This window comes from Hippocampus bargibanti, linkage group LG14 (genome assembly GCF_051943395.1).
Source record: "Hippocampus bargibanti isolate YZ-2025 linkage group LG14, ASM5194339v1, whole genome shotgun sequence".
Taxonomy (NCBI): domain Eukaryota; kingdom Metazoa; phylum Chordata; class Actinopteri; order Syngnathiformes; family Syngnathidae; genus Hippocampus; species Hippocampus bargibanti.
The window spans coordinates 15,397,263-15,424,778 of NC_142747.1; the positions used below are offsets into that span (position 1 = coordinate 15,397,263).

Below are 27,516 nucleotides of genomic sequence, written 5' to 3' on the forward strand. Positions count from 1 at the left end.
AAAAAGTAACGTTTTAAAAATAGATTTGAAAAAGATGATTTGAATGAGGCCGCTTGAGGAAATTAAGACTTGACAAATGAAGTTCTGCCATATGGCTGGTAATGGTGATTACTGTGTAAACACTGTTAGGAGAACAACTGAGTCCTAACACACCTTGTGGACCTTCAGAGAATGCTGACCCGCTCAGTGAGAACTTGCATTTCCGTATCGTCCTTGCCCTCTTCGTCATCCGAGGCGGGCGCGGGAGGTGGGGCGACGAGGTGAGCCGGGTATGTCAGAGTGTACTGGTGAGCGAAGGATTGCCAACGGCTGTCGTCGCTCTCGTGGGTAATGTAACGCTCACCCAGCTTGGTCTCCAATTCTCGCAGGTCCAGCCATGTTTGATAATCCTGAGAAGGAAGACATAAGGCGAGATTGAATTTCATTGGAATTTGGTCAAAAGTTGTAAAGGGCTTCTTAGTGCGTCATTTAGCCAGCACATCCCGAGGCCGTCTGAGTGAGGGTGTGTCGATGAGAAATTGAATGACCTGAGACTTTTTTTTTTCATCAATCATCACCTGATGTTCACATTTTGTAGCTTTTAGAATGGTTATTCATGTGCTGCATGTTTTTGTCGTAATTACCGTTCAAGTCTTCGTGAAAACATGCACTTTGGAAAATGGAAGTATGGATGATGGTTGTATAGATCAAACATAAAGATCATTAAAAATACTCTATCGGTCTTGTGAGCAAAATTAAGTATAGACGGATAAAGCCTTTCATTCGTAAACTTGTTTTAACCATAATTAATCCCAAAATTTCCATAACTCGCAATTAATCTTGAATTAACTGCACCTTTATTCTTAATGTTCAAGTTAGAAAATACACCATCCTGCCACAGGAGGTGCTGCGACATTTCTACACGGCTGTTATCAAATCCATCCATCATGTGTTCTTCCATCACCGTTTGGTTCAAAGCCGCCACAAAAATGGACAAAAAAAACCCACTCTCGAGGACTTGCACACTGCAAGAATCCAAAAAAGGGTGCGGAAAATCCGACGGCATCCTCCACACCCTGCCCACCACCTTTTCCAGCTACTCCCCACAGGCAGGCGCTACCGATCCATGCGGACCAAATCCAGCAGACATCTCCCCAGCCATTAACTCTCTAAAGAGTAACCCAAATAGAACTGTATAGTGCCTCCATTTTTTGTTGATACTAGTGCAGCGTCTTCTACCGGAGACAAATTCCTAGTACGTTCAACATACTTGGCAATAAAAATGATTATGATTCTGATTCCCGAGAGGTGCGGCTTATACTCCAGTGCGCCTTATACACCGGAAACTATTGTACTACAGGTAACATCCGATTTACGACCGGGTTCCGTTCTGACCCACCGGTCGTAAGTCAAAATGGTCGTAAGTCGAAATCCATTCAAAATGTTGAATAGAGACTCTGTGCTAAATGACTTGCAAACGATCTGATTCGGATGCCACGGGGCGGGCAGGCGTGGGTCTGGGTCGCCGGTTTTCTACCGGTTGCCCTCTCCCTGCCGTTCTCATCGCGGAGGTCCCGCGCTCCGAAACCCAATCTGGCTCTAATCCTGGCCGCACCCTGCGTAATGACCCTCCGGTGCCATCACGCAGTCGATTGCTGAGCGAGAGTGAGATGCTGGCTGGCTGGCTGGACAAAATTGTCTTACGCGTTGCAATGCTCCTAGCGTGTTGCGGTGCCAGGCGTAGAATAAAAAATTTAAAAATAGGCTCTGGCGGTCGTGGTCGTAAGTATGGGTGGTTGAAAGTCGAGCCGGTTGTAAGTCAGATAGTATCTGTACTTCTGATAAATCAAAACATTGAACGAAATTTAAGAATCATCAGATTATAGGGCGCACTTTCGGCTTTTGATTGATGGGTAAGCTCAAAACATTTTCTTTTTACCTGTAAATAAGCATGGCTGAGACTCTTGTCAACACTGTAGCGCTTCCTCATCTTGACTTGCAGCAGGTTGTTGATCAAATCAATGGCTGCAAACCGAAGGGACAATATAAACAAAGCTCATACAACAATGACAAAAAAACTCCACCCCCCTTACCATCTGAGGAGATCTGTTTCCATGGGTTGGAAGGATACATGAAGGCAGCGTTGTGTATCTGGTCATTGATATCTTCATCTTCATTAAAAGGGAAGGTCCCGCTCAGGCTGACATACATGATGACGCCAACAGACCACATGTCCAGTGAACGGTTGTAACCCTGATTCAGCAGGACCTCCGGGGCCAGGTAGGCCGGCGTGCCGACCACAGAGCGACGGAACGATTTCTCCCCTATGATTCGGGCAAAGCCAAAATCACACAGTTTTACCTGAGAGGAGAAATACGGCAGGGATATTTAGTAACAGGACTAAAGTTCGACGGAAACTACAAGATTATTATTTCATGGATGTTTTTCAAGCTTGTTTTCCTACCTGGGGGAAAGGATCAGCAGAGGCAAGCAGTACATTCTCAGGTTTGAGATCGCAGTGAACGATGTTCTTAAAGTGCAGGTGTCGCAAAGCTGCAAGAATCTACATGCACACGCACGCAAAAGAGGTCTCAGAGAAGCACATTTTGCAAATGTCACCGTGCCTGATAGCACGGATTTCGTGTTTGCCGGCACTCGTGCGTACCTGAGTGATGAGAAATTTGGTGAGTCTCTCAGGCAGTCGGCCTTTCTCGCTGGAGAGGATCATCTCGAGCATGTCGCCGTGGAGCTTCTCCATGACGACAAACACCTTCTCTGGGGTCTCGAACATACACTCCAGATTTACGATGCCCAAGTGGCGCAAACTCTGAAAAGAGAGAGATTCAAATTATGTTTTTAGTGATATACAATACAATACAATGCAATGAAATGCAATTCAATACAATACATATTGATATTGATGTAGAAGGCACCAGGTATAACTAAGCAAACCGGAGATGCACATTACACAGAAGAGGGAGAATAGAAATATTGGCAGAGAGGGCAAATAAGGGACAACAATCAACAGGACGATAATGATGGCTCAGCTCCAGGGGATCAAAATTCATTATTATTATTATTATTATTCATTCAAAAATACATTTTGAATTGAGATATGTCAGCCTTCGTCGCCCCCAATTGGTCATACATGAGCAGTTTTAAACATTCCCAAAAATGTTTTTGATTTATTTTATTATTTTAATCATAACATTTTAAAATTTTTGTATCCGACTCTTAAATAATGATGAAATTGATTTTGGCTTTGGCTTCTGTTCACAGAAACATTGATCAGAATATCAATCACATATTTTTTTTATTGTGTGTGAAACAGCGCAGCTTATGTTTACCTGTAGAATGGCAACCTCATTCCTCAACTGACTCTCCTGCTTAGTTGGGAACCGAAGCTTATCAATCACTTTGACGGCCACGTCCCTCCCAGTCTTCCGGTGTTTACCTGATGGGAGAAATTTGGCAGTTAGGACTGTACCTATTTCAGTGAGCAAACAGATAGGATAGAAGACTCAGAATCAGAAAGCCTTTAATAGTCCCACAATGGGAAAATTGGCAATCCACAGCAGCAAAATTGAATGGGGGGGGGGGGGGGGTCAATAGATAAAACAAAGTATTCTATGCACAAAAGAAAATGTCAGGAGACTGAAATGTACAACTGGACAAAAAGGTTTCATGAAATTAACTTTGCATAGTGCAAAGTAGAAAAATATAGTATAAGTATAAACAGCATATTGGATATACAGTATGTAACTGTATTGACTTGACATAAGGTGGCTGTCCTATTTACAATCTGTGAGTCCAGGTTGTTTATTTATTTTCTTAGAAGGTGTATTTGCTTAGTGATTTAACACAATTGTCTTGGTCGTTTTTCTCATACGAAAGCTCTGTTGACAGGTCATACCTCCATACACAACTCCAAATTGGCCAGAACCCAGAACTTCATCTGCAAATATTTGGTACACTGATCCTATGTCCTGCAGGAAGGCACATTAAAAGCATGAACAAGCATATATGCTATGTTTATTCATTTATTCAGATTAATATTTGCCCCCTGATATTGTGAACAAAAAAAATGACTTACCACATTCTCTTGGATTTGACTGTTAGATACAGAAATGCTAACGGAGGCTTGTCCTAAAGAGGAAATGTGCGTGTTATGTAATGTACGTATAAAAAAAAAATAGAAAAGGGAGGTTTTGATATACAGTATTATTATTAGGTTAAGATACAACAAAGGGTGTCTCAAAAGTCATGATACACTTCGTCTTTTAGCAGTAGTGGACAGATAGTCCCAAACTTATAAATACTGTACTGTATTTTCCGGTTTATAAGTTTACATTTTATTTAAAAAATGACCCTGCGCCTTATACGCAGCTGCGCCTTATATGTGAAGTAATTTTGAGCCACAGGTCTCTGGCGCGCCTTATATATGGAAAAAGTTTAAAAATACCCCATTCATTGGAGATGCGCCTTATACTCCAGTGCACCCTCTACCTCGGAAAATAATAATAATTATAACATATTTTAGACACCCATGAATTATTTTAGGCACCTGACCCATAAGTATTTTTTTATTAATCCGATGCTAATATTCCACTGGATCCAATTTCCGATTAATCAGTGAATTACCATATTTATCGCACGATAAGGCACACCTAAGGCCTTCATAATTTTTTCAAAAACTGTCCATGCGCCTTGTAATCCAGTGAGCCTTATATATGGAAAACATTTTTAAATGTCATTCACTGAAGTTGCGCCTTATAATGCAGCATGCCTTATAGTCTGGAAAATGTTACTTTAAAAATATATAGAACATTCATTGAACGTGCGCCTTATAGTCCGGTGCGCGTTATATATGGAAAAAGTTTGAAAATACACCATTCATTGGGGCTGCCGCTTATACTACGGTGCACCTTATAGACCGGGAAATATGTTACGTCAAAACTTGCACTTTCAAATGTGAATTGAAATAAAATAAAAGTGCACTGGAGTGTGACCTTTGAGAGACCCTGGATTACTGTATATCTAGGTGTCGAGTGTAAATACATATATTTGCTAATAAAATCAGCAACGGCTAAATCCTTTCTCGTTTCTCGGTGGAGGCGGGACTCACGGTGAGTGGCGTTTCCCTCTGCTGGCGGAGCATCTTGGAAGATGACCGGCATGAGGGCCTGACGGATGGCGCTCTCCCACGCCTTGGCGACCTCACGCCCAATGCCACTGTTGGGTGCCACTTGGCCAGGGGATGGAGGTGGTTGGGGGAGGGCAGGCTGGGGGGATCCGGGTACAGGGGTGTTGGAGTCCTCCCCCACAAAGTAGCACATGGTACCCGTGATGATCTCGAAGCAGTGGGCGTTTGTACCGGAAGGTACCAAGGTGAAGTTCCCGGCAGGTCGCACCTCCAAGATTTCAGATAGAGGGATCTCCTGCATGGAAGATACATGACACAAAATGTCTGAAAACAATTGTGACATTGCACAGTGCAAATTGAGCAATCTGGATTTACCTTGTAGTATTTGTTTGAGGTGTTGTTCTGGAAAAGGATGATGCACTTACAGTCCAGACGCCAGTAGTGTCTCTTTCTCTGTTGGAGTAGCGCACCAAGAGGATATGTCAAGGGAGGAGTGGAAAAGTGTGACTTGACGTCTAAGAGCAAGAGAAAGAATGGCCAGGTGATAGTAAGGCGAAGAGGTGGTGAAGTTAAGAATGACAAGAAAGAAGAAAGAAACAAAAGAGACAGAGATGGCCAACTAAGCGTTAGCGGTTCAGCAAGATTGAAAAAAATAATAATACTAGAACAGTGGCAGAGATAAAAGGACGAGAAAGCTAAAGGAAACGACAAGAAGGGAAGGTTAAAAGGTCAAGGTTAAAAAGGTACCAGAGTGTCTGTATTGCTGTAGTGAACCATCCATCCCTCCTTGATAGCTGTGCTGGATCGACGAGTTGTTTGCCTCACTGACTGGACCACCCTCATGAGTGGAATGTAAACACTAGGAAAAAACACAGAATGCAAGTGTTCATTTGAATATGAAGTTAGGTTCAATATGGGTTATGTTTTATATTCTCTTTGAATACCTCTGGTCTGCACTGACTCCACCTTGGTTGCTCTCGGGAGAAAAGGAACCCGGGATGCTGCAAGACTCGTCCGAGTCATCCATGGATGACTTGTCTGAGGCGTCGTAGTCGCTGGTGTAGTCCATGGGTACCTCGGGGTCAGTAGTGGGACTCAACATATCTTGAAACATCATAAACGGTCAATGGAGTTGAATGCAAATGCCTGACTTTAAAAAAAATGCATCACAACCAATCAGCATGCATACATGCAGATTGATGGCTGTTATTTCTGATTTCTAAGAAGATGATGAGAAATGTGGGAATGATTGTATTATTATTAATTTATACAAGCATGCAAATGTGGCTGTTTTATTGACTTGGTTTGGGTTAGCATACTGGAAAAGCAGAAATGACAGTATTTCCCGGTGTATACGGCGCACTCAAGAGCCTTGATTTCCTTCAAAATATGACCCTGCGCCTTATATGCACGTGTGCATTATGTGAAGCAATATTGAGCCACAACCGGTCTTGCAAATACTGTTAGCAGCCACCGACTCCATTTTCCCCTGGAAAATGTGCAACGCCAGCCTTTACTGTAGCGCCTTATAATGTAGTGTGCCTTATGTATGGAAAACATTTATATATTTATACATATATTATATTTGGAAATGTTTTTTCATTCATTGAAGGTGCACCTTATATATGGAGCAAGTTTGAAAATACACTATTGATTGGAGGTGCGCCATATACTCTGGTGCTCCTTATACACCGGAAATACGGTAAATCCCCATGTTCACTTACCTCCGATGGTTTCACCAAGACAGTCATTAGGAACTTTGTATGCACACCGTTTATGGCAGTTGAACTTGCAGTCTGAGAACAAAACGAAAAGAAAAAAAAGTTGGATCCAACTGAGGAATCTGCTCGCTCTCCATCATCGGTCCACATTTATATCCAGAGTAATGGGAATGAGAAATCGGTACGGGAAAAACAATCAATACAAAGCTTGGAGGCGGATATTTTGAGTTTTTTTTTAATTGCTCTGACTGTTTTTTTGTAACTGATGTAATTGTTTCAGTCCAAAATATAGTGTCACCTGTGTGTGTATATAGAGTATATACGCTTGTATTTTGACTCACCTTTGCACTGCAGGCCCTGCCTAAAGATCCCTCGAAGGAGCCGCTTACAGTACTGGCACACTGTCGGACGCGTGTACGAGTGGACGGCGAACGTGTGCGGCACTTTCACCTTGCTCATCAGGATCTTGTCCAAATGCACGGGGCGACCCGTGTAAAAGCGCCGGGCCTCACTCGGAGTTCGGGGCTATTGTAAAAAAAGGGAGGAAAGATGGGGATTGAGGTTTTGTGTGTATGTGTGTGCCTTTGTTTTTCTCATGTCCTTCTGTGGGGTTTGCATTTTCTCCCTGTGATTTCAAGTTTTGTTTTTGTTTTTTTAACCGGCATTCACGTCCATCCCCAAGACATATATTACGTTCACTGAAGACTCAGGATCAGAGATGAGAAAAGGTATGTGTTAAAGGACTTTTAGAATGGACAGATGGTCATCCATACAGTAGAAGATCTTAAAAAAAAGTAAATAAACAGACAACTCTAAATAAATAAATACATACATATATTTACTTTAATAATAATAATCATTGTTTATATTTTAGTTTTTTAATTAGATCAATGTAATTATTCTTGCCTATATGCAAAACTAAGATTTAAAAATAAATGTATTGTTTGTAACAATTCAACTGATGAATTGTTTAATGATATAAATTAACTAATTCACTGCCATTCCCAAATTTACTCAGAAATTAAAAAGCACGATGTGGACCACCGTTCCTGAATTTGTTCGGGTTTTGTTTATTATTGTGGGGTGTGCCGAAAAAGCACTAGTCAGACCTCTGACATTTGCCTTTTGTACAGCCGCCCCAATTTCAAGCGCAGATAACTCCAGACCCTAACTTTATAACGAATTAACTCTTTTTTTTCTGATGAAAGAAGATAATATAAAGTTTCATATGTTGCATTTAATGTTTAGTCCTAAAACTCAATATTCTGTGGGTCGTGCAATTAGAGTGGAAATGACAAAAACCCTGGCACTGGAGTGAACATATTTGTGCACATCATCTGGTAGTGAATGAGTTAATTAAAAAGTACTAAAAAGATAATCAATACACTTCTATCACTCGTAATTTTAAGATGACACAGTTTATGATAATGTAAATGCATAGATTAAAAATGGAGTCGGTTTTATGATGCATGCCAGTTAAGAATGTTAAAATGTATGCCCGTCTTCATAAATTGTATTTTCCAAATTGGAGATCAACCAAGCATCTTGGAACAGACAATTCTAAATTCACCAAACATGTCTGTGTATGTCCTTTGAAGGATTAATAGTACCATTTGCGTGTGTGAGCGGACCAGGCCAGAGTCTTCGGTGCTCGTAGACGTGGTCCCGACGCTGTAAGTGGACTCGCTGGTCGAAAGGCGCAGAGACTGGCTGCTGTTGACTGAGGTGGTGGACAGACGTCTCTTCCGTGCTCGACAGTTATTTGGAATGCTGAATGCACACCGCTTATGGTAGTTCAGTCCACACCCTGCAGGGGGAACCACAAAACAAGGAACGGGGAACATTACAGTCAATGATAGTGATGAATTTGAGGATGACATCCTGTGACATCATCTTAAATGAAAAAAAGGTTCTCACCATCACACTTAAGCCCTTGTCTGACCAGCCCAAACAACATCTCTCCACAGTGATCACAAAAGGCAGGGGCCCGATAGGAGTGTACGTTGAGAGCGTGGGGCCGAATTTGGAAATCTTCTGACGTGGCTGCCGCTAAAAGAAAAATAGTCCATTTATATATGAGGTCTAAAGAAAAAGATTTTTTTCATAACTTACCGGAAAGCACCACCTCCACCAGATCTCCCTCCTGAATATCACCTACAGTTTTCACCAGCTGCAGGATGTTATTGGTTGATGTGTCGTGCTTAAACAGCAAAATTTTATCATAGATACCATAGAAGCCACACTCAGGGAACTGCAACATACAAAAAGAGAACATAAAACATCTGTTAATTGGTCTGTGTGGAAATAGCAAAAACAGGACTGAGATTATTTATTCAAACTGCCAAGACATAATTTTTACTAGTTCATGAAATTTTCATGATCTACTGCAAGAATACCATATTTTCACATGTATAAGGCACACCCAAAAGACTTGATTTTCTTCAAAAAATGACCCTACGCCTTATACGCCAGGGAGCCTTATATGTGAAGTAATGTTGGTCTCGCAATCAATTTTCCCTAGTGGAAGAAGTAGTGTGTAACCCTAGCCTCTACTGTAGCACCTTAAAATGTGGTGTGCCTTATATCTGGAAATGGTTTATATATTTATATATTATATAGTATTTGGCAAATTGTTTTCATTCATTGAACATGCGCCTCATAGCCCGGTGCGCCTTATATATGGAAAAAGTTTGAAAATACACCATTCATTGGGGTGAGCCTTATACTCCGGTGTGAATTATACATCAGAAAATACGGTACTATTTTTATTCCATGTCCCAATTAAAGATGGTTCACAATAATTACAATACATTGTCCAGCCTTGTTTGCAGATATTAGCTATTAGCTGCTTTCTATAAGGACTAATATTCCAGGCTAACAAGTTTGACGGTCGCAACAATATCGCATCCAAGATGATGCATGTGGGGCAAGAAGAGGAATGCTGTTTGTTTTCCTGTGTTGGAGTCAGGGTTCACTTCATGGTCAAACGTTAGCAATATACAGGATGCTTAACCCTGGTCTACGCCTTGGATGGACAAAATGATACACACAGCTTCCCTTCAACTACTAACCCACTCAGTATCTTGTAAAAAAAAAACAGCATCACCCATCTTTTTCGCCCTAAAACGTTGACGCAAACTGATATATGAATGTACACAAATCAGTAGAAAAACAAATGGATGGATCTTTTAGTAACAAGAAAGTGAATATCAACAAGTTATGTTTAACTCATTCACTGCCAGGCGTGCAAAAATGTGTCCACTCAAGTGCCATGGTTTTTGTCATTGTCACTTGAATTCCAAGACCCACAGAATATCAACTTTTAGAACTACATCAACAACCATTGCAGCGTAAGAAACCCTCTTCTTTCACCAGAAAACAACAGTTAATTCCAGAATTGCATGGGTCTGGAGTTATTTGAGCTTGAAATGAGGGCGGCTGTCCAAAATACAATGCAATACATCCATATTGGTTTATATAGCGCTTCAACAAAAGCTGAAGCTGGAACAAAGCGCTAAAATAGAAAAAAGGAAAATGCTGCCCCCTTGTGGAAGGGAAAAAACATTGCCAGCGGCCATGGCCAGTGCCTTATCGTAACCCAAACAAGAAAAACTAATCCGAGAATGGCGCTGTCTGTCATATTTTCAATTCCCGAATAAATTCATGAATGGCAGTGAATGAGTTAACTGTATGTTCATTCACCACAGTCTTGTCAGCTGCAGTAAAGCCTCTCAACAATAGAAAGTAGCATCATTGCAAAATGTGGATCTGCTTTATAGCTAACCACATCGGCCATATGATGTGTAACTCAGTCGAAATATGTTTTCTCCTCACCACAACCAGACTCCAAAAGACAAACACACTAAATGCAAAAACGACATGTATAAAGGCCCACCAACATGCACTGACACCAACTAGAAATAGCAGCTACAAACATATGTACCCATAATTCCACACTTCGTGCCTAAACACCCAGAAAAAGCAAGCTGATCTTGTCTCGGCCAAGACATCCAAAACATACACAGTGTGCGAACCTCAATGGCAGCAGTAACGTTTTAGCGGTGTAACAGTATATGGTGTTTGTCTGTGGAGAGTATTCTCGTCGCCTCTGAAGAAATTGACTGCTTTTTCGTTTTCTGACAGCTACCAGATAGTGAGAGCAGTGGGAAATGTACTTTATACTGAGTCATCAGGGGGGAAGGGATGTTGTTTGTATTGCAATTAAATGAGCAGCCAATGTTAGCGTGAACGTTGTAAGGTGAGAGGTTAGCTGTCTTTTTGAAAGAGGGATGCGCAGTCCAAAGAGAGCAAATAGGCTGTCGAATTGCATGTACACTATATGGTGTCATGTAGATATCTTGTCCTGGAGACTGGCCTGTGTCTCCAACCTGGATTTGGGTTACCAAGGATTACGTTACTTGATTATACCTGCCGTTCTTTGGGCCAACGAGGCCATTATGCCTGAAATGAATTATGAACAAGGCCTTCTTTACCTCCACCCACCCCTTCCTATGTTTCCTTTCCATCAACATCTCCCGTTTTCTTTGGATCCTTTCAAGCAATCTCTAATCTTCTTTTGCACTCATTAATTGAGCTGTGCATATTTATGCACCGAAAAGTAATAGGGGCAGGAAATTTAAGACAAGCTGAAAGTGGAAAAAGATGTTAAGACGCTCTGATAATTTGGCGACCCGTGTAGTAACCTCATGTCACGTTAAAGCCGGCCAGTGATGGCTATCAGCACTAATGACTTGATTGACCTACTTTCTTGCAGTTGGAAATCGTCGTCTTGTCAGTACAGACTGGACTTTATAATTCAATTGATATTTGCTTCTTGAAACATTGTGGGGTGGAGGAAATAAATAAATTTGAAACATTGAAAGCCCGACTTCAATGATCTTGGTCTATTCATCTATGCAATTTCAATACAAATCAATATAATGCAACAACACTGCAAGTTGAGCCATTTACGCAGAGTGCGTTCATCTGAAAACAGATTAATTCATTTTTTAATATTATTATAGTATCATATAATATTATAATATTATAGTATCAAATAAATTCAAACGGAGTATATAACAATAGTATACGTGTATACAATTAACAATAATGTGGCAAGAAACAACATTAATGCATTTAAACATGAATGTACTGTATCCGTGTTAACATGAACACGCTTGGCGTAAATGGGTTAGGATGAAATTTTGACATGATTATCATGATCCCTTGTCCTTAGATGAAAACATATAAGTTCTATGAAAAACCATGATGGAGAAAAAAAACATGTCCCATCCGGACCATCCAACACATATACAGCGTTCTAACCACAGCAACCATGTCTTTGGATAAAATCCAATCTCTTCACAGTTGTACATTATAATTATCATCCATCATTACAGTCCTTTTTTATAAATACAGTAAAGTCTCGTTATATCGATAGTCCCGGTTATATCGATACTATTTCTATGCACGCACGGAGAAAATTACATGCAAACAGGGTCGGATATATCGATAGTCCCGGTTATATCGATATTTTTTCGGACTCCCTTGAATATCGATATAACGAGACTTTACTGTACATTACACAGCATTTTTTTTTAATTGCAGTCACATTTGAAGTCAACATTTTTGCAAATATGCTAGCTAACTGTAATTCGAATGTGCAGAAGGCTGAAAATGTATCATTTGGATCCAAACCAAATTGCACAACTTGAAAGGGCACAGGAAGTGCATTCCATATTTGGAATAAAAGTATAAAGTGGAGCATAAATTCTACTTCCGTTTATGTTGCTGTTGCTGAATGATGCCTTTAATTATTGCAACAAGAGCAAACAGCATAGTCCAGTCAGCCTTTTATTAAAAAAAAACCCACTCAGCAACAAAACCATCTTTGTGTGCACAGTGCGCGCATAGAGCGGCCTTTCTCATTGAATGACATCACGGAAGCAATAAATCAGTGTGGCTATTGAGAGTGAAAGGTGTGCAGCAAATGACTGGGAGTGGGAATTTCTCCATTGTGAGACAAATAAAGGATTTCTTAATTTATATTAAATTGATGCGCTGTCGTTTGTGCAAATCTAATATCACACTGATTTGACTCTTGACCTTGAATGCTGGGTCATATGATGGAGGTGACATCACAGGCGCATTATGGAAGTGACTCATTCAATTTCCCCAAAAAAGGCGAACGTGACTGTAAAAAGACCTCATTCCTGCATCATGTTCTGGTTGAGGTAATGTTCATTCAGTGACATTGGAGAAATAATAGCTACGGTTGTTATGCTGATGCACTGTGAGCAAGAAGGAAAAACAATGGAAGACAATTACTGGCGCACACTGCTGAGGAAGCCATGTACTTCTGCTTTTTATCCTCCCCATCACTTATGCCTCCTGCAGTCAAGCCATCAATAACACAGGTGATAAGGTTCGGATGGTATCAGATGAACTGCCTAATGTCCAACCACATATTACGGGAAAAAAAAATAAACTGTTGTTCACAGCATCATTGAAGAGTTTCATGATACCAACCCGTCCGGTATATTGGGGTCAATATCACAATAAAGTCTCCATTGTCATTTGTGCTTTTTTTCCCCAAAATGTTATTTCTGACAAGATCCAGCCTCCAAAAGATGAAGAGAACAGTAAAGATATGCAGCATTACATTTTATGTCATGAAAGTCCAAAAATATCCTCCATGTTCAAAATTGGTATTGTACATTTTACAGTTGTTATCTTACAGTCACTATTTAAGTGAAGACTGAATGTGTTATCATTTTGAGGAGCCTGCGATGAGAATAAAGGAGCGTCAGCGCAGAGTGCCGATGCATATGTGGAACTGCCGCGGCTTGGAATTGAAGCGGATTTATGTGGGACAAGAGATGTGGGACAATCTCTTTTCGTCAATGGATGCTACAGCTTCGTGTTTGCTTTCAAAACTTAGCTTGTAGCAGATGTGCACATTTCACCATGACGTCACCGATCCACTGATAAAAAGGACACTTTGATATTCTCCTGTTTCATCTAGAACTGCTTCATACAACAAAGAGAAAGTGCTTCAGGTTTAATGACTGTCTGTGGCTTTGTGGTGTCATATTATTTATTTTGCTCTTTTGAATTTAAGATGGCGCCGCAATAATGGCTGCCTTGTTTTTCTACTTCTTTCCCTTCCCTCTTCCTTTCAGCGCGTGAAATGTAAATTTATCCAGACTAATAAAGGCTAATCTAATCTAATTTTCGCATTTGGAAATCAACATATTTTCACATTTGTATGTTGAATGTAAGATGAATGGAAAAATGTTACGGTAATTTTCCAAATACAATTGACTTTCAATGGATTTAAAACATATTACATTGAGGAAAACGTCTGTGTGGTGGTTCACACTGATGTAAATTGATACTAGATTTTGAGGTATGCAAAACGTTCAAATTTTTCAGTAGATCAAAGCTAGATGACTGAGTGAGGGGAAGGGTGAGATGTTACAAGGCAATAATTGGTAAGGCTCTGTATTTGAACAATGCGGTGTTATAGCCCAGAGGCGCCGGCTGCAATGCTGTAGAATCTGTTGGCTCAAACTCAACAAGAAACTTTTTTTTGTCCCTACATGGCACGGTAACAAGGTGGTGTGTTTTTGAAGCAGTGACTACAGGAACAGAAAACGGATCCAAGTTATTTTACAAGCCGAAGGAAACACACTGCATCCCTTCAAGTGACACACATTGTTTAAACCTACAAATGCATCCGTGGAATCAATCAAATCTACTGACAGCCTTAGCATGTTTGTTCAAATGAAGTCGAGATCATCGCTGCTTCCTTTGGTGTCAGGCTGCACTTGTTCCCCTTGTTAACATGTACTGGGTGAGAAGAAGCGCCCCACCTCGATGGAAGTCATCAGTGGCGTAATGAGACGTTTCCGTAGCAACAACCACGTGAAGACGTCAAAGAGCCACCATCATTAGATCCTCACGGCAACCTGGTGCCACACTAGAATGTTCCCCTGAGCTTGCTATTTTTAGGCCAAGTGAGGTCACATAATGGAGCAGACAACGTAAATGCTCGCCATTCCTCTAATGGTGCTCCTCCTACTGCCCTCGATTGGAGTATTTACAGTAGACTTTCTGGATTTAAGAACACAAAGAGAAGTCATGATTTGTTGGCTTTTCAAAACATTAAATTACAGACTGACATTTTTATTGCATAAAGGGTCATAACAACAGTTCCTTGCTGGGCTTGGTAGGCCTAAAAGGGAATGTGGGTAAACAAACAAATGGAAAGTGTGCGTGCGTGTATGTGTTTGCAGGCAATGAATTTAGTCCGTGACGTCACTGAACTAGATGTCAATCAACACAGCGTCATCTCTGCCAGTTAGGTTGGATTCTGTTTGAATGTTAAAAGCAAAATTCATCTTTTAGGTTTCAATCAACCTTTTTTTGCTACGACAGTGGAGCTTGAGATGAATAATAAAGGGGATGACATTATATTTTGCTTAAATCAAGACTTGATGTGAATGCGTTAAGTGAGAGTAAATGAAAACAATGCAGTGTTTTTTTTCTTAATCAAGGTGGTTGCAAATTACATTCAGTTCAACAGAATTCGAAACAAAATTTGTATTTATTTGTTATTTAGATAAAATATGAAGATGATTGTGCTTTTAGTGTGTGTAGTGGTGTGTAGTGGTGTTGAGCAAGTGCCTCACAATTGGCTGCTATAAAAGAATGTCCATGTGATTGGAGTGTACGGAGGTGGGGGGCTGTTTAGCCATCTGAAGTTCATTCAAGAGCATGGTCCTCATTAGAATTGGTATGCATGGACTCTTTTTTTTTGTTTCCACTCTAAAATGCCAGAAGTACCAAAATATCTGAGATGAGATGCCTTGACAGTTACAAAGAAATGTGTTTGCTCTTTGGGAACATGCTGAGCCAAGCACTGATAACATCTCAAGCCTCGGAAACTTCAGTGTGATGCACATATTGCCAACCTTGATGACTCTTATTAAACTGTTTATGTTGTTTGTCTTAAAGTCTTCACTTTACAATGAGAGAACTTGGAGAAATGTATGGTGATATGATATCTAATGCAGTCTGAAAATGTACATGTTTTACATGGCAGCTGTAAGTTTTGCTAAATAACACGGTGTACTTATTTTGTATGTCTTACTTTCATTTCAAGACTCATTCGCCAGGCACACCTAAATTCTGGCACACCTGTATTGATTGGTTTAAAAGTAGTTTAAAAGTAGGTTGCATGGTGACATTAAGGCTATGATGTTGGTGAAGGATATCATTAAAAAAATTGTACACGAATGCCAGTGTGCATCTAACCAGACATAGAAGTATTTCAGGGCGGAGGAAAAGGTAATGGTTGAGGCGTGATCAGGCAGGATAGAAGAACTGAAGGATAAAGAAAATATGAAATGCTATATTAATGTCTCCAGCATTTAGTTTGCTTCAGTGTATGTAAGCTGATCCGAAGCTTGGAATCAAGCCACTGTGTGTGCGACAATGAACAACTGATATAAATTCAGTACAAGCGCTCAATAGTTAAACTTTGGATGTTTGAAACATTTGTCTTGATAAGTCAAATGAGGACAAAATGTCATCTTCTGTACTATTTAATAAGCAGTCCAGACTTTTTTCCATGCACATAAATGCTTTAACGGGGCATAAATAATTTGTAGCCACAATAGTGTTCCATGGGCGAAGCGGTACATTTGATCATTTTGCCTGACGGTAGATGAATGGCACCATGACAATGCAGTCATTGTTGTTCAATAGCCAGTCATTAAACACGGTAACAGCCTCACGATGGAAACACTGCATGTAATAAAGCACCGAAGACAGCCAACTTATCACTTTTAAGATATGCAGGAATAGTTTGGACTGCAGGATTTCACCTATTTGTAATTCCAAAGAAATTCTCCAAAGTTACTATCAATAGAAGCCACACTTAAATCGATGACACGCATGCACACACAGACACAGACCAAGCTTCACACTGACAATCACAATAGACACACATAGTTCAAGCGTGAGTCACCCGAAATCCTTTATGCACGCTCCAGCTCCTTTATGTAAAAGCTGTTGTTTAATCCCCTATGGCAGGGGTGTCAAAGTCATTTTTTGCCGCGGGCCACATTGTAGTTATGGTTTCCTCTCGAGGGCCGTTATGAATTTGGGGAACCCATTAGAATGTTTAAATCCCTTCAAATATTACATATAGAGCACACAGCAAATTAACGAATAACTCGTTTTCAAATCTGAAGTCAAGAATAATGACTTTTTTTGTGGTTGACATCCAAAAATATGAAATTTTGGCTCAGATTTTAGCAATCATCATGGAATTTAACAAGTTTGATTTGCTTTTGCGGGCCGAAAAAAATGATGTGGCGGGCCGGATTTTGATTGACTTTGACACCTGTGCCCTATGGCTTCGATTCCAATTGGAAGAAAACACGAGAGGCAAATGCGGAAAATGGATGAACCCCAGTCATATGACTAACAAATGTTTATATGAGTCACGGTAGCATCAAAAGGAACAAATATCCATGGCCCCTTGAACCTCGATCAAAATCCCAAAAGTAAGTAATTACTGAGTAACACAGGTCCTAGTCAACTACATGTTTTCACACCAGGGTTTTGTCTAATAATGAAGGCGCAAAATTGGTTAGAACTCCCGTTGACAACTTTAAATCTGACCTCATTTATGTGTGTGTATATTGTAAACACACATGTTGTAATGCAGACTCATTATTAGTAGTGCATTTGCCATGATTGTGTATTAACTCATGCACTGCCATTCCCGAATTTATTCAGGAATTGAAAATATGACATGGAGCGCAATTCCCGAATTTGCTCGGGTTCTAGTTTTTCTCGCGGGAGGGGGGGGGGGGGGGGATAAAGCGCAGGGCAGACCTCTGGCGATGTTTTCCTCCCACTATGGGGCAGCATTTGCCTTTTGTACAGCCGCCACCACTTCCACCTTATATTACTCCATATCCATATAACTTAGGAATTAACTTTTAATTTAAAGCAGATTTTTTACTTACAGACAGTGTATTATAGGTGTTCAAATACCTGACATGTTTCGGCGTATACTTCCGAATTAACTTTTATTCTGATGAAAGAAGATATTCTAAGGTTTCTTACGTTGCATTGAATGTTTATGTAGTCCTAAAACTCATATTCTGCGGGTCCAGGCATTCGAGTGACAATGACAAAAACCCTGGCACTGGAGGGGGTGCACATGTCTGGCAGTGAAGAAGTCAAGTAGAATATTTGTTTTCACTAGATTTTTCATTTATTATTGCCTTGTACATCAACATGGAAGTGAAAGAGTAATAGGTAGAATTTGGTTCAATACTTGTCAACTCATAATGTCACAAAAGTCTAATTAAAAGGGGTGGATAAAGTTTTGATCATTAAGTACCTGCTGATCTAGGAGGAAGCAAAAGTGGGAAAAATAAAATATACAATGCTGGGTGTGTGTAAATATGCACAAGACAGGAGGAAGTTTTGGGTGCGGCACAAAACTGGTTAGCACCAAACTCAAAATATGGTGATCTAGCTGCATCATCCCACACCCAAGAGACACCACAATAGGCATTTTGTACAATCCATAACAAAAGCCAAAAAAGCCTTAAGCCACATAAGAACAATTGAGGATACAAAACAACAAAAACCTTCATGGATCATGTCATCTGACCTTCTCAACGACTCCTGCGCATCCTTGCTTGTGGTCTCCAGGCAGCAGTGCGGTAGTACTTTGTATACGTAATCAAATGTGCTAGTGTTGACTAAAGCTCCTCTGCACCACACCACAAATAGCAAAGGAACCACCGGGCAACGGCCAGAGATGTAGAGTTGTTTCGCTAACATGCAAATCAAGTGGGATAACCACATAGACACACAGTATGACATATGAATGCCTCATTCTATTCAGGATTATGACACGGAGCCCAAGCCAATCCCAAATGAGAAAAAGTTGACCACACTTGCTTTTCCGGATACCATGTAAAAATACAGACAATGCAGTCCCTAGATTTGTTTGGGGCCCTCCAAACCAGTTTGACATCAAGACATTTTCGAAGTATTGGCGCAGAAATCCAAATAACCCCCTGAGCTGCATCGGCCGCCGTCAAAATAAAAGTGAAATAAATAATGTATGGATATACTGTTTTGCTTTGAAGCCAATGTATGAAAATAATAATAATGTAAATACTAAATGTTATTTTTATATGACTGAATACTAGTAGTTTCTAATGTCTTTGTGACTGTTTTATTCCCCGTATATGATAGCTATCCATGTTAAGTGCGTTGTTACAGCATCAGCTGTTGTTAAACCGCGATATAATTTAATATGTATTGTATTGTAAATAAAGTAAAACTACTCACTATTTGATGGCCATTTTCTGATTTTACCTTGAAATGGGTATCTCTAGCTCTATTATAAAATTTGCTATCATGAAAAGTCCCCTGTTGTGAAATATTTCGAGGTGCAAAGATTTCATTGAACAGGACTTCTCCAGTACATAATTTCTCTTAATTTGCAACAATGACAGCAATTACCCCAGTTTAAAAATATGTCTAAACAATATTATCACGATAAACTCAGCAGATCTAATTAGAATTGGTTCCTCCATTGCATGCAGAACGCAAACCTAGTTTGTCACGCCTCGCCATGACCTCACCATGTTTTTGTGTGGATTACACATGCAAAAGGGGTGAGGTAAACAGGAGATGGTGTGCGCGATCCCAATCCCGAGGCCAAACAACTTCTCTTGGGAGGCGGATAAAATACATGTGTGTCCCGGAACGGAGATGGAAACAATGGCCAGGGCAAGGGCTCTGAGTCACAGCTGACTGAGTACGTGATATACAAACGCTCCCCCCTACTTACGAACATCAATACATACGAATGTTTTTGCGGATATGTTGAAAAATGTTCGGACATATGTAGTGTTCTCTCCTATTGTACATGTACATAAATATCTTTATAGAGCATAAATTTTATTAAATGCTTATGTTTCAGTACAAACCAGTACAGGTTACTTATACAAGCCTTAAAGGACAACCGACGTCACTTTTTTGTTTTTTAACTGACATCAGAAAAACGTTTTATAGCATCTAAAATACCCAAAACACGCAGTATGATATTTTTATTCAAATGCTAAACACCAATAAAAATGACTTAAAGTGTCCAAAATCTGCAAAAAATTGAGCATTTTCAGAAAGTCCCTCTCCCAGTTTATCACGTCACGCATTGCTAGAGAATCAAAACAATGGCTTCAGATTCGCAAAATATGCTTTCTTGTTACACATCCAGTTATGAATATGATCCAAATAGTTCTGAAGAGGAAAGCATACATGTTTGCAATCGATTCAAGAATTTATTTCGTGCCAAGTTGTTTTGAGGCAACATTGGGGGAACTGTCTCACCCAAAAAAAGAGGCACAAAATGGCGACCTCCTGTGACCACCTCTGTTTCCACAGGCTGATAAATTCCTTATATGGAGCTTGGATGCCCTCTTGTGGCGGCTTTTGGGTGCAACACAAGGTTTTCAGACCAAACAGTACAGCAAAATACACTGACGTGATGGAAGGACTGCTACGATGTGTCTTTTTTTCGGTCGGGGCGTTCCTTTAGTGACGTCACGTACGGACTCGTCACCAACTCAAAAACAAGACTTCCTGAATATTCAGCGCGAGTCTTAAAATGTAAAATATAGCTATATGCGGTGGAATGTTTGTAAAATACGCCATTTGAAGCCATTTTACAAATTATGGACACAACTTGTCCGGAGACGTCGGTTGTCCTTTAAACATACTTAGGCTTCTTAGCCTTAAACATACATTCCATACAAAATATAGCAGTGAAGCAACTTACGAACAAATTCACCTCACGAACGACCGTTCAGAACAATTCTCGTTCGTAAATTGGGGAGCTTCTGTATATGTATTAAGAGTGAGAATGTCTCCAATACAATCAAAACTGATTTTCCGATTGAAATCGTTTTTTTCTTACATGTCTAAAAGTCCCCATTGAGGCCTGTCCAGCACAAAAGCTGCCGCATGATTTGACAGAATTACACATTGGGATTCCAAGCAATGAAAAAAGTTGTTACATTGACAGCAAAGTGGGCATTTGCTGTTCGGGTCATGTTTGGAAAGTAAAGGTTGGTGTTGGAAACCATCGTGTACCATGAAACGGGAAGTGCATGGAAAAACGTGTCAATGGAATACTGGACTAGGAAGGAGCCTATGAATAAACAGAGCCGATGACTCACCCTTTCTGGGATGAGTGAAATGACCGTGGGCGATGATTGGGGTGCAAGGGGTGCATCACACAAACCCTCTAAAAACACATCAAGACTGTATAGGCATTCATGCTTGTACATCGACATTTAGGCACTCAAGCATTTAGGCACCAAGCCCATGTGGTACCGCAGCTGGGACAAGCCGCCTATTGTGCCCGTCCCTCACCTAAATACTTCTGGAGTTTTGCAGTTAGGGGATTTTAGCATTTCTTGCCGAGTGTGGGTGTGCAGCTCATGTGGTAAGCCTTGAGAATAAACAGCTTCAGGGTCCTCTTTTTTTTCCTAATCGTTCTCAATCCAAACTAATCTCCATCCGCCACACTCAGCAGTACTGTCATTTACTTTTACTGGACATGGCCAAGCTGGTGTGAAACCAGAAGCCAAACTGTGTTTGGACTATGATATTGAAAACATCTGTTTGCTATTATAGTTCCCACATAGTATGAGGAAAATAAAATATACCACTATAATATTTTGTATTTATAGGGCAAGTAACCATATTTGGGAACCTAAGTTCGAAATACAGTGAACCCTTGTTTATCGCGGGAGATACGTTCCAAAAATAGCCCGTGATAGGTGAAAGTACAATGTAGTCAGCTTTTTTTTTTACACAATGTAAAACTGTACATACTGCACAATGTTTCACAAAACAAAAAACAAAACCTCTTTTTTAATAGTTTAAAGTACGTTGTTGTAAAACAATTATTTTCCTGCTGCGCCTATTCGTCCTGACTCCGCTGCGCTGTAGCATCTTTTTCTACTGAAGGAGTCTTTCTCCGAGAGAAGAACATTGTTTTGTTTCTCTTTTTTCAGCAAGATTTTTATAAACCGACATGGTCCTATTTCTAGAAGCAGAATGCTCCATGAGCTGTTCAAAGCCAGTGTGTTTGGTTTTATTCTGCTTTGTTTGCAGTGTTGTTTGCAGTGTTGTTTCTTTTACTTTGTTTGTTTGCACATTTGCATGCCCTTAAAAAAAAAGTTTTTCCCCCTGAAAAAGAATCTGCGATGCAATGAAGCCGCGATAAGTGAACCGCGAAGTAGCGAGGGATCACTGTAAATGTAATTGTGGTTAGCACATTTGCACGACAGTTCTGACGTTGAGTACAGACGCTCCCCACCTTACGAACAAGATGCGTTCGTAAGGTGAATTTGTTCGTAAATTGATTCAGTGCTACGTTTTGTATGAAATGTATGGCTCATATAAGTAGGTTTAAGGTTTACATTGGTATGTTTAAAGGACAACCGATGTCTCCGGACAAGTTGTGTCCATAATTTGTAAAATGGCTTCAAATGACTTCTACTGAGCGTATTTTAATAAGATTCCACCGCATATAGCTATATTTTACCTTTTAAGACTCGCGCTGAATATTCAGGAAGTCTTGTTTTTGAGTTGGTGACGAGTCCGTACGTGACGTCACTAAAGGAACGCCCCTGAGTGAAAAAAGACAAATTGTAGCAGTACTTCCATCACATCAATGTATTTTGCTGTACTGTTTGGTCTGAAAACCTTGTGTTGCGCCCAAAAGCCGCCAGAAGAGGGCGTCCAAGCTCCATATAAGGAATTTGTCATCCTGTGGAAATGGAGGTGGCCACAGGAGGTGGCCATTTTGGACCATTGTTTTGAAACTGAAAAATAAACTTTTAATAAAATGTATGCTCTATAAAGATATGTACATATACAACTGGAGCGAATACGAGATATGTTACTACAAAAATGTTCATATCTACCGTTGTTCGTAACTCGAATGTATTTCTGCTAGCCCGGTAGTCGAGTGGTTAGCACCCTGGCTGCAGAGGTTGCGAGTTCAAGACCCGGTTTGGCCTCCCTGTGTGGAGTTTGCATGTTCTCCCCGGGCCCGCGTGGGTTTTCTCCGGGTACTCCGGTTTCCTCCCACGTTCTAAAACAGGCATGCCAGGCTGATTGAACACTCCAAATTGTCCCTAAATTTGACTGTGAGTGTGACTGGTTGTTTGTCTCTCTGTGCCCTGCGATTGGTGTCCCTCGCCTTGTGCCAAAAGACAGCTGTGATAGGCTCCAGAGCCCACAGCGACCCTAATGACGATTGAGCAGTCTGGAAAATGGATGGATGGAAGTCAAGCTAATAAAGTGACTTTTTGTATAATTTTCCCCAGAAAGTACTCAGGAGAACGAGAGCCAACAAGGATATGACAAGAGAGTCAACTCCATGTAGATTTGCAGTTGTGAAGAAATGTACACAAAGCTAATCGGCGTAGGCTTTAGTAATGTGTTGATATAATCGCATAGCAGCCTAATTGGCCGCTGCAAAGCTCATGCTCCAAACACCTCACTGTAAGAAATGTTAAGCACTGGTATCTTCTTTTTTCATGAAGTTGAAACACTAGATGCCCCTGCATAGTTCAAAATAAAATATTCGGGGTGTATAGGAAAACAATAATTCTCACAATGCTCAGTACATCCTGACACAACAAGGATGCAAACAATTACACGTCGGCAGATTGTTTCTCAGATTTTTTTTTTCACCAAGCCTGTATGAATCTGATAATTACATGTATTGTTGATGATCAGAATCAGAATCATCTCACCAGATACAATCAGATACAACTCACATATTAACCTTCAACAAGCTTATTTTGTTATGCTTAGAATATCTTGTTTTCTATCCTTTCACAACCACCCCAACCCCATCCCTTTTCAATTGCTGCTGTGGACCGCAAATTTCCCCATTGTGGGACGAATAAAGGAATTCTGATTCTGATTCTGAGAACTTATCAATAGGATGGTAGGCTTATGATTTAACAGTCAATAGCTGCCATATTCACCATCGTCAGCATAATGGGTGACAATCCCAAAGTTGTAGCAAAAATACTTTAAAAAGATGATTGGTTTTTATTGACACTATCAGGGATTATTATTGTGCTTTTCATTTGGACAGGTGTCACAAATTGCGCTGCCGTTTCCTGACAGTTGTTAGTCATGTCATTTTCACCTATTATGCAACTCCAACAGGTAGAGGTGCAATGATTAATCAAAAACTAATTATTACTGTGTAATTATTTTTTGTCACCCTACAATCATTTGCATTGAATGCCTTTTTTTTAATTGTTCGATGATTTGGATTTTCAGTTTCTCAACAGTAAATATTATCCGATTTCAGTGGAAAGCTGTCATGTCTGTGATTGTTTCATTTTCAATCTCAGCTGGAGTGAAGGGCGTTACCCTCCAAAAGGTGTTTATGTATTATCTGGCAACATGGTTTCTCAACGATTTGTGTTCAGACGGCCAGGTGAACGAGTGCTTAGCAGGGTTTGAATCCAGCTCCAGCCTTCCTGTTTTGGGTTTGCATGTTCTCCTCGTGCCTGTGTGGCATTTCTCCAGGTACTTGGGCATCATTCCACATATTAAACCTTTCAAATTTAAAATTGTCCCTAGGTGTGAGTGTGAGCATAGATGGTTGTTCGTCTCTCTGTGTCTTGTAATTGGCTGGCAAGCGGTTCAGGGTGTCCCTTGCCTACTTCCCGAAGACAGCTGGGATAGGCTTAATCAAGCCCTGCGATCTTTGTGAGGATAAGAGGATTGGAAAATGGACGGATTTGTGTTCATGTATCTGTTGCTTAATTATCGCACTACATCAACAATGATATTTATTACTAATGGTGGTTTAGTTTTTTTCTTCTTTTTTGATGGGGCACAACAAAGCTGGGGAACTCAGCTAAGTTTAATGGTAATTGCTTAGTAAGCGCAAAATTGGCAAATTTCCCCAGAGTTTTGCTTGAATGTGATGAAACACTAGCAAAAAACACACACATATACAATGACAAAACCACACAAAAAAGTGCATAATTCGCAGACATCTGGTCCAAACCCGCAACATAACAATTTGGTAAAAGTCACATTTTTCCCCACAATTCTACATTATTTTCCTGTTCAAATGTGGGTGTGATTTTTTTTACACGTTATTGACTTGTCTAAGTTTTGAAAATGTAATGATAAGAGTTGAACAAACACACTGCCTACAGAAAAGTGACTATTTTGGAGGTATAAAATGAATTGTGCATGTGCGTGTTTACCTTGGTGTCAACTATGGAGCAGGCAATTTGTTTCACGTAGGCCAGGTCTGCACTCTGTGGCATCAGCACAGACTCTCGCGTCAGGCCAATCTGGATGCTGAAAGACACCCCCGAAGGAGCCGGGGACACCGAGGGCATCATTGCACCTCCAGACGCCCCGAGCCCGTGGGTGAAGTCCATCACGTTGAATCCACCCTGGGAGGCGACGGAGCCCACGGGGAGGGGAGTCGCCGCGGGCGAACCATGCAGCGGGGAGGCCCCTGGAGAAAAGAAAACCTGGCCCAGGGGTCCCGAAGGCATGCAGGGGCTGGCGTTGGCCATCCTCGCAACCTCCCAAGCTGCGCTTTGAATCTCTTAACACTATTAAAAAAAAAGACAAGCTCGTTCACAGGCTCACCCACTCAGGAGTACTGGGCATAGTCCTCGTTTCCCAGTGGAATAAAGGAATTGATCCCTCTCTTGCAGGAAGTGCTTTCTGCGCTTCCTTGACGGTGTCTTGAACTGTCTTCCCTTCTTCACGTGAGCGTGAGAAACAAACACCCTCACTAAAGTAGGGGAAACTAACCCCCTCTTCCTCCTCCTCTTTCTACTCCTTTGTAGGAAGTTTTTCCTCCTCGTGATTTTAATGAGAAAGTCCACAAACTAAAAACCAATAGAAAGACAAAGTAAAACAACAATTACAAAAGCTGATGATTCGGGGTTACAAAATGGCCTCTCTTCGCACAGGAAACGATGGTAATAAAAACGTACGACAGATTGCGCTCATTTTACCAGTAAGCTTCAACCATTTTTTAAGAGAAAAGGAAGCTCAAAGACGGCATCAAACTCGCCTCCCAACAGGAAGTGAAATGATTGACGCGCGCTTCAGCCAATAGGGTTTTATAAAGGCAGGGTTATCTCAACTACTTGCTCCTCCCCCCCCCCCCCCCCTTCCCCTTTGCTTTGCTGCAGAACGATTCTCTCGCTTAGACTTGGGAGGGGGGCACACAACACTGGAAAAACACACCCAACCTCCTCCTACTCCGTGAAAATGCATTTCCTTTCCTTGATTCCACCCTTTCCCTCCTCTTGACACACTTAAACCAGCACTTTCTCAAGCGACATCAATGCCCAAACGGAAAAGGAGCACCGCACCTCACACACTACTTAATGACACACTTGTTTCTGTGGTTAGTTCGGGCAGGTCCAAAACATTTGCCACGCCTGACATTCAATAGTATAAAATACTCACACCCACTTTTGTCGTTTAGCTTTCAATAATTATCTAAAAATGTTCATTTTTATCATGTAAAAATTACATGTTTCAAATACCGAGGAAGTGAAGGACTTAAAAATACTCAAATATTTAAAATATCTTATTCAGCACGTCAAGAATCAGTTACTTACCATATTTGTAATTTAAAATGTTTTCATGCCTTAAAGGATAACCGACATCTCCGGACAAGTGTCCATAATTTGTAAAATGGATTCAAATGACTTCTACTGAGCGTATCTTACAAAGATTCCACCGCATGTAGCTATATTTTACGTTTTAAGACTCGTGCTGAATATTCCGGAAGTCTTGTTTTTGAGTTGGTGACGAGTCCGTACGTGCCGTCACTGAAGGAACGAATGTGACCGAAAAAAAGGACACATTGTAGCAGTCCTTCCATCACGTCAATGCTTGTTTGGTCTGAAAAGCTCATGTTGCACCAGAAAGAGCCAGAAGAGGGCGTCCAAGCTCCATGTAGGGAATTTATAAGCATGTGGAAACGGGCTGATTCATTTCTCCCAGGAGCTCGGTGGCCATTTTCTGCCTCTTTTTGGGTGAGACATTTCCCCCCAATGTTGCCTCAAAATGGCACGGAATAAATTATTTAATCGATTGCAAACATGTATGCTCTCCTCTTCAGAACTATTTGAATCATATTCATAACTGGATGTGTAACAAGAAAGCATATTCTCAGAATCTGAAGCCATTGTTTTGATTCTCCAGCAATGCAAGACGTCTTGGCGTGACGTCACAAACTGGGGGTGGGACTTTCTGAAAATGCCCAATTCGCAGCTCAATTTTTTGCAGATTTTGGACACTAAGTCATTTTTATTGGTGTTTTGCATTTGAATAATAATATCATACTGCGTGTTTTGGGTATTTTAGATGCTATAAAACGTTTTTCTGATGTCAGTTAAAAAACAAAAAAGTGACGTCGGTTGTCCTTTAAATGAAGAAGCTATAAATTGAAGGTGGAAAAAAATGTAATGATTTGCACTGTATCTTCGGTCATGTAAACCATAGCAAAGAAATAATTCAACCGGAAGGTAGACTGAGACGAAA

The 27,516-nt window shown here is 40.6% G+C and overlaps 1 protein-coding gene across 1 annotated transcript; it reads right to left on the reverse strand.

Annotated features, from left to right (window-relative positions):
* prkd2 (protein kinase D2) lies at positions 1–26,026 on the reverse strand. Its single transcript, XM_089014062.1, has 18 exons — positions 25,203–26,026; positions 8,956–9,094; positions 8,761–8,892; positions 8,454–8,650; positions 7,185–7,368; positions 6,847–6,918; positions 6,067–6,226; positions 5,870–5,981; positions 5,498–5,575; positions 5,105–5,417; positions 4,073–4,125; positions 3,893–3,965; positions 3,327–3,433; positions 2,645–2,806; positions 2,444–2,542; positions 2,073–2,340; positions 1,919–2,004; positions 1–389 (listed from the first exon to the last, which is right to left on the reverse strand). Exons 1-18 carry the CDS (start codon positions 25,521–25,523, stop codon positions 165–167), a joined length of 2,781 nt encoding a protein of 926 aa, XP_088870188.1. The 5' UTR covers positions 25,524–26,026; the 3' UTR covers positions 1–164.
* Between the last annotated feature and the right edge of the window lie 1,490 nt (positions 26,027–27,516).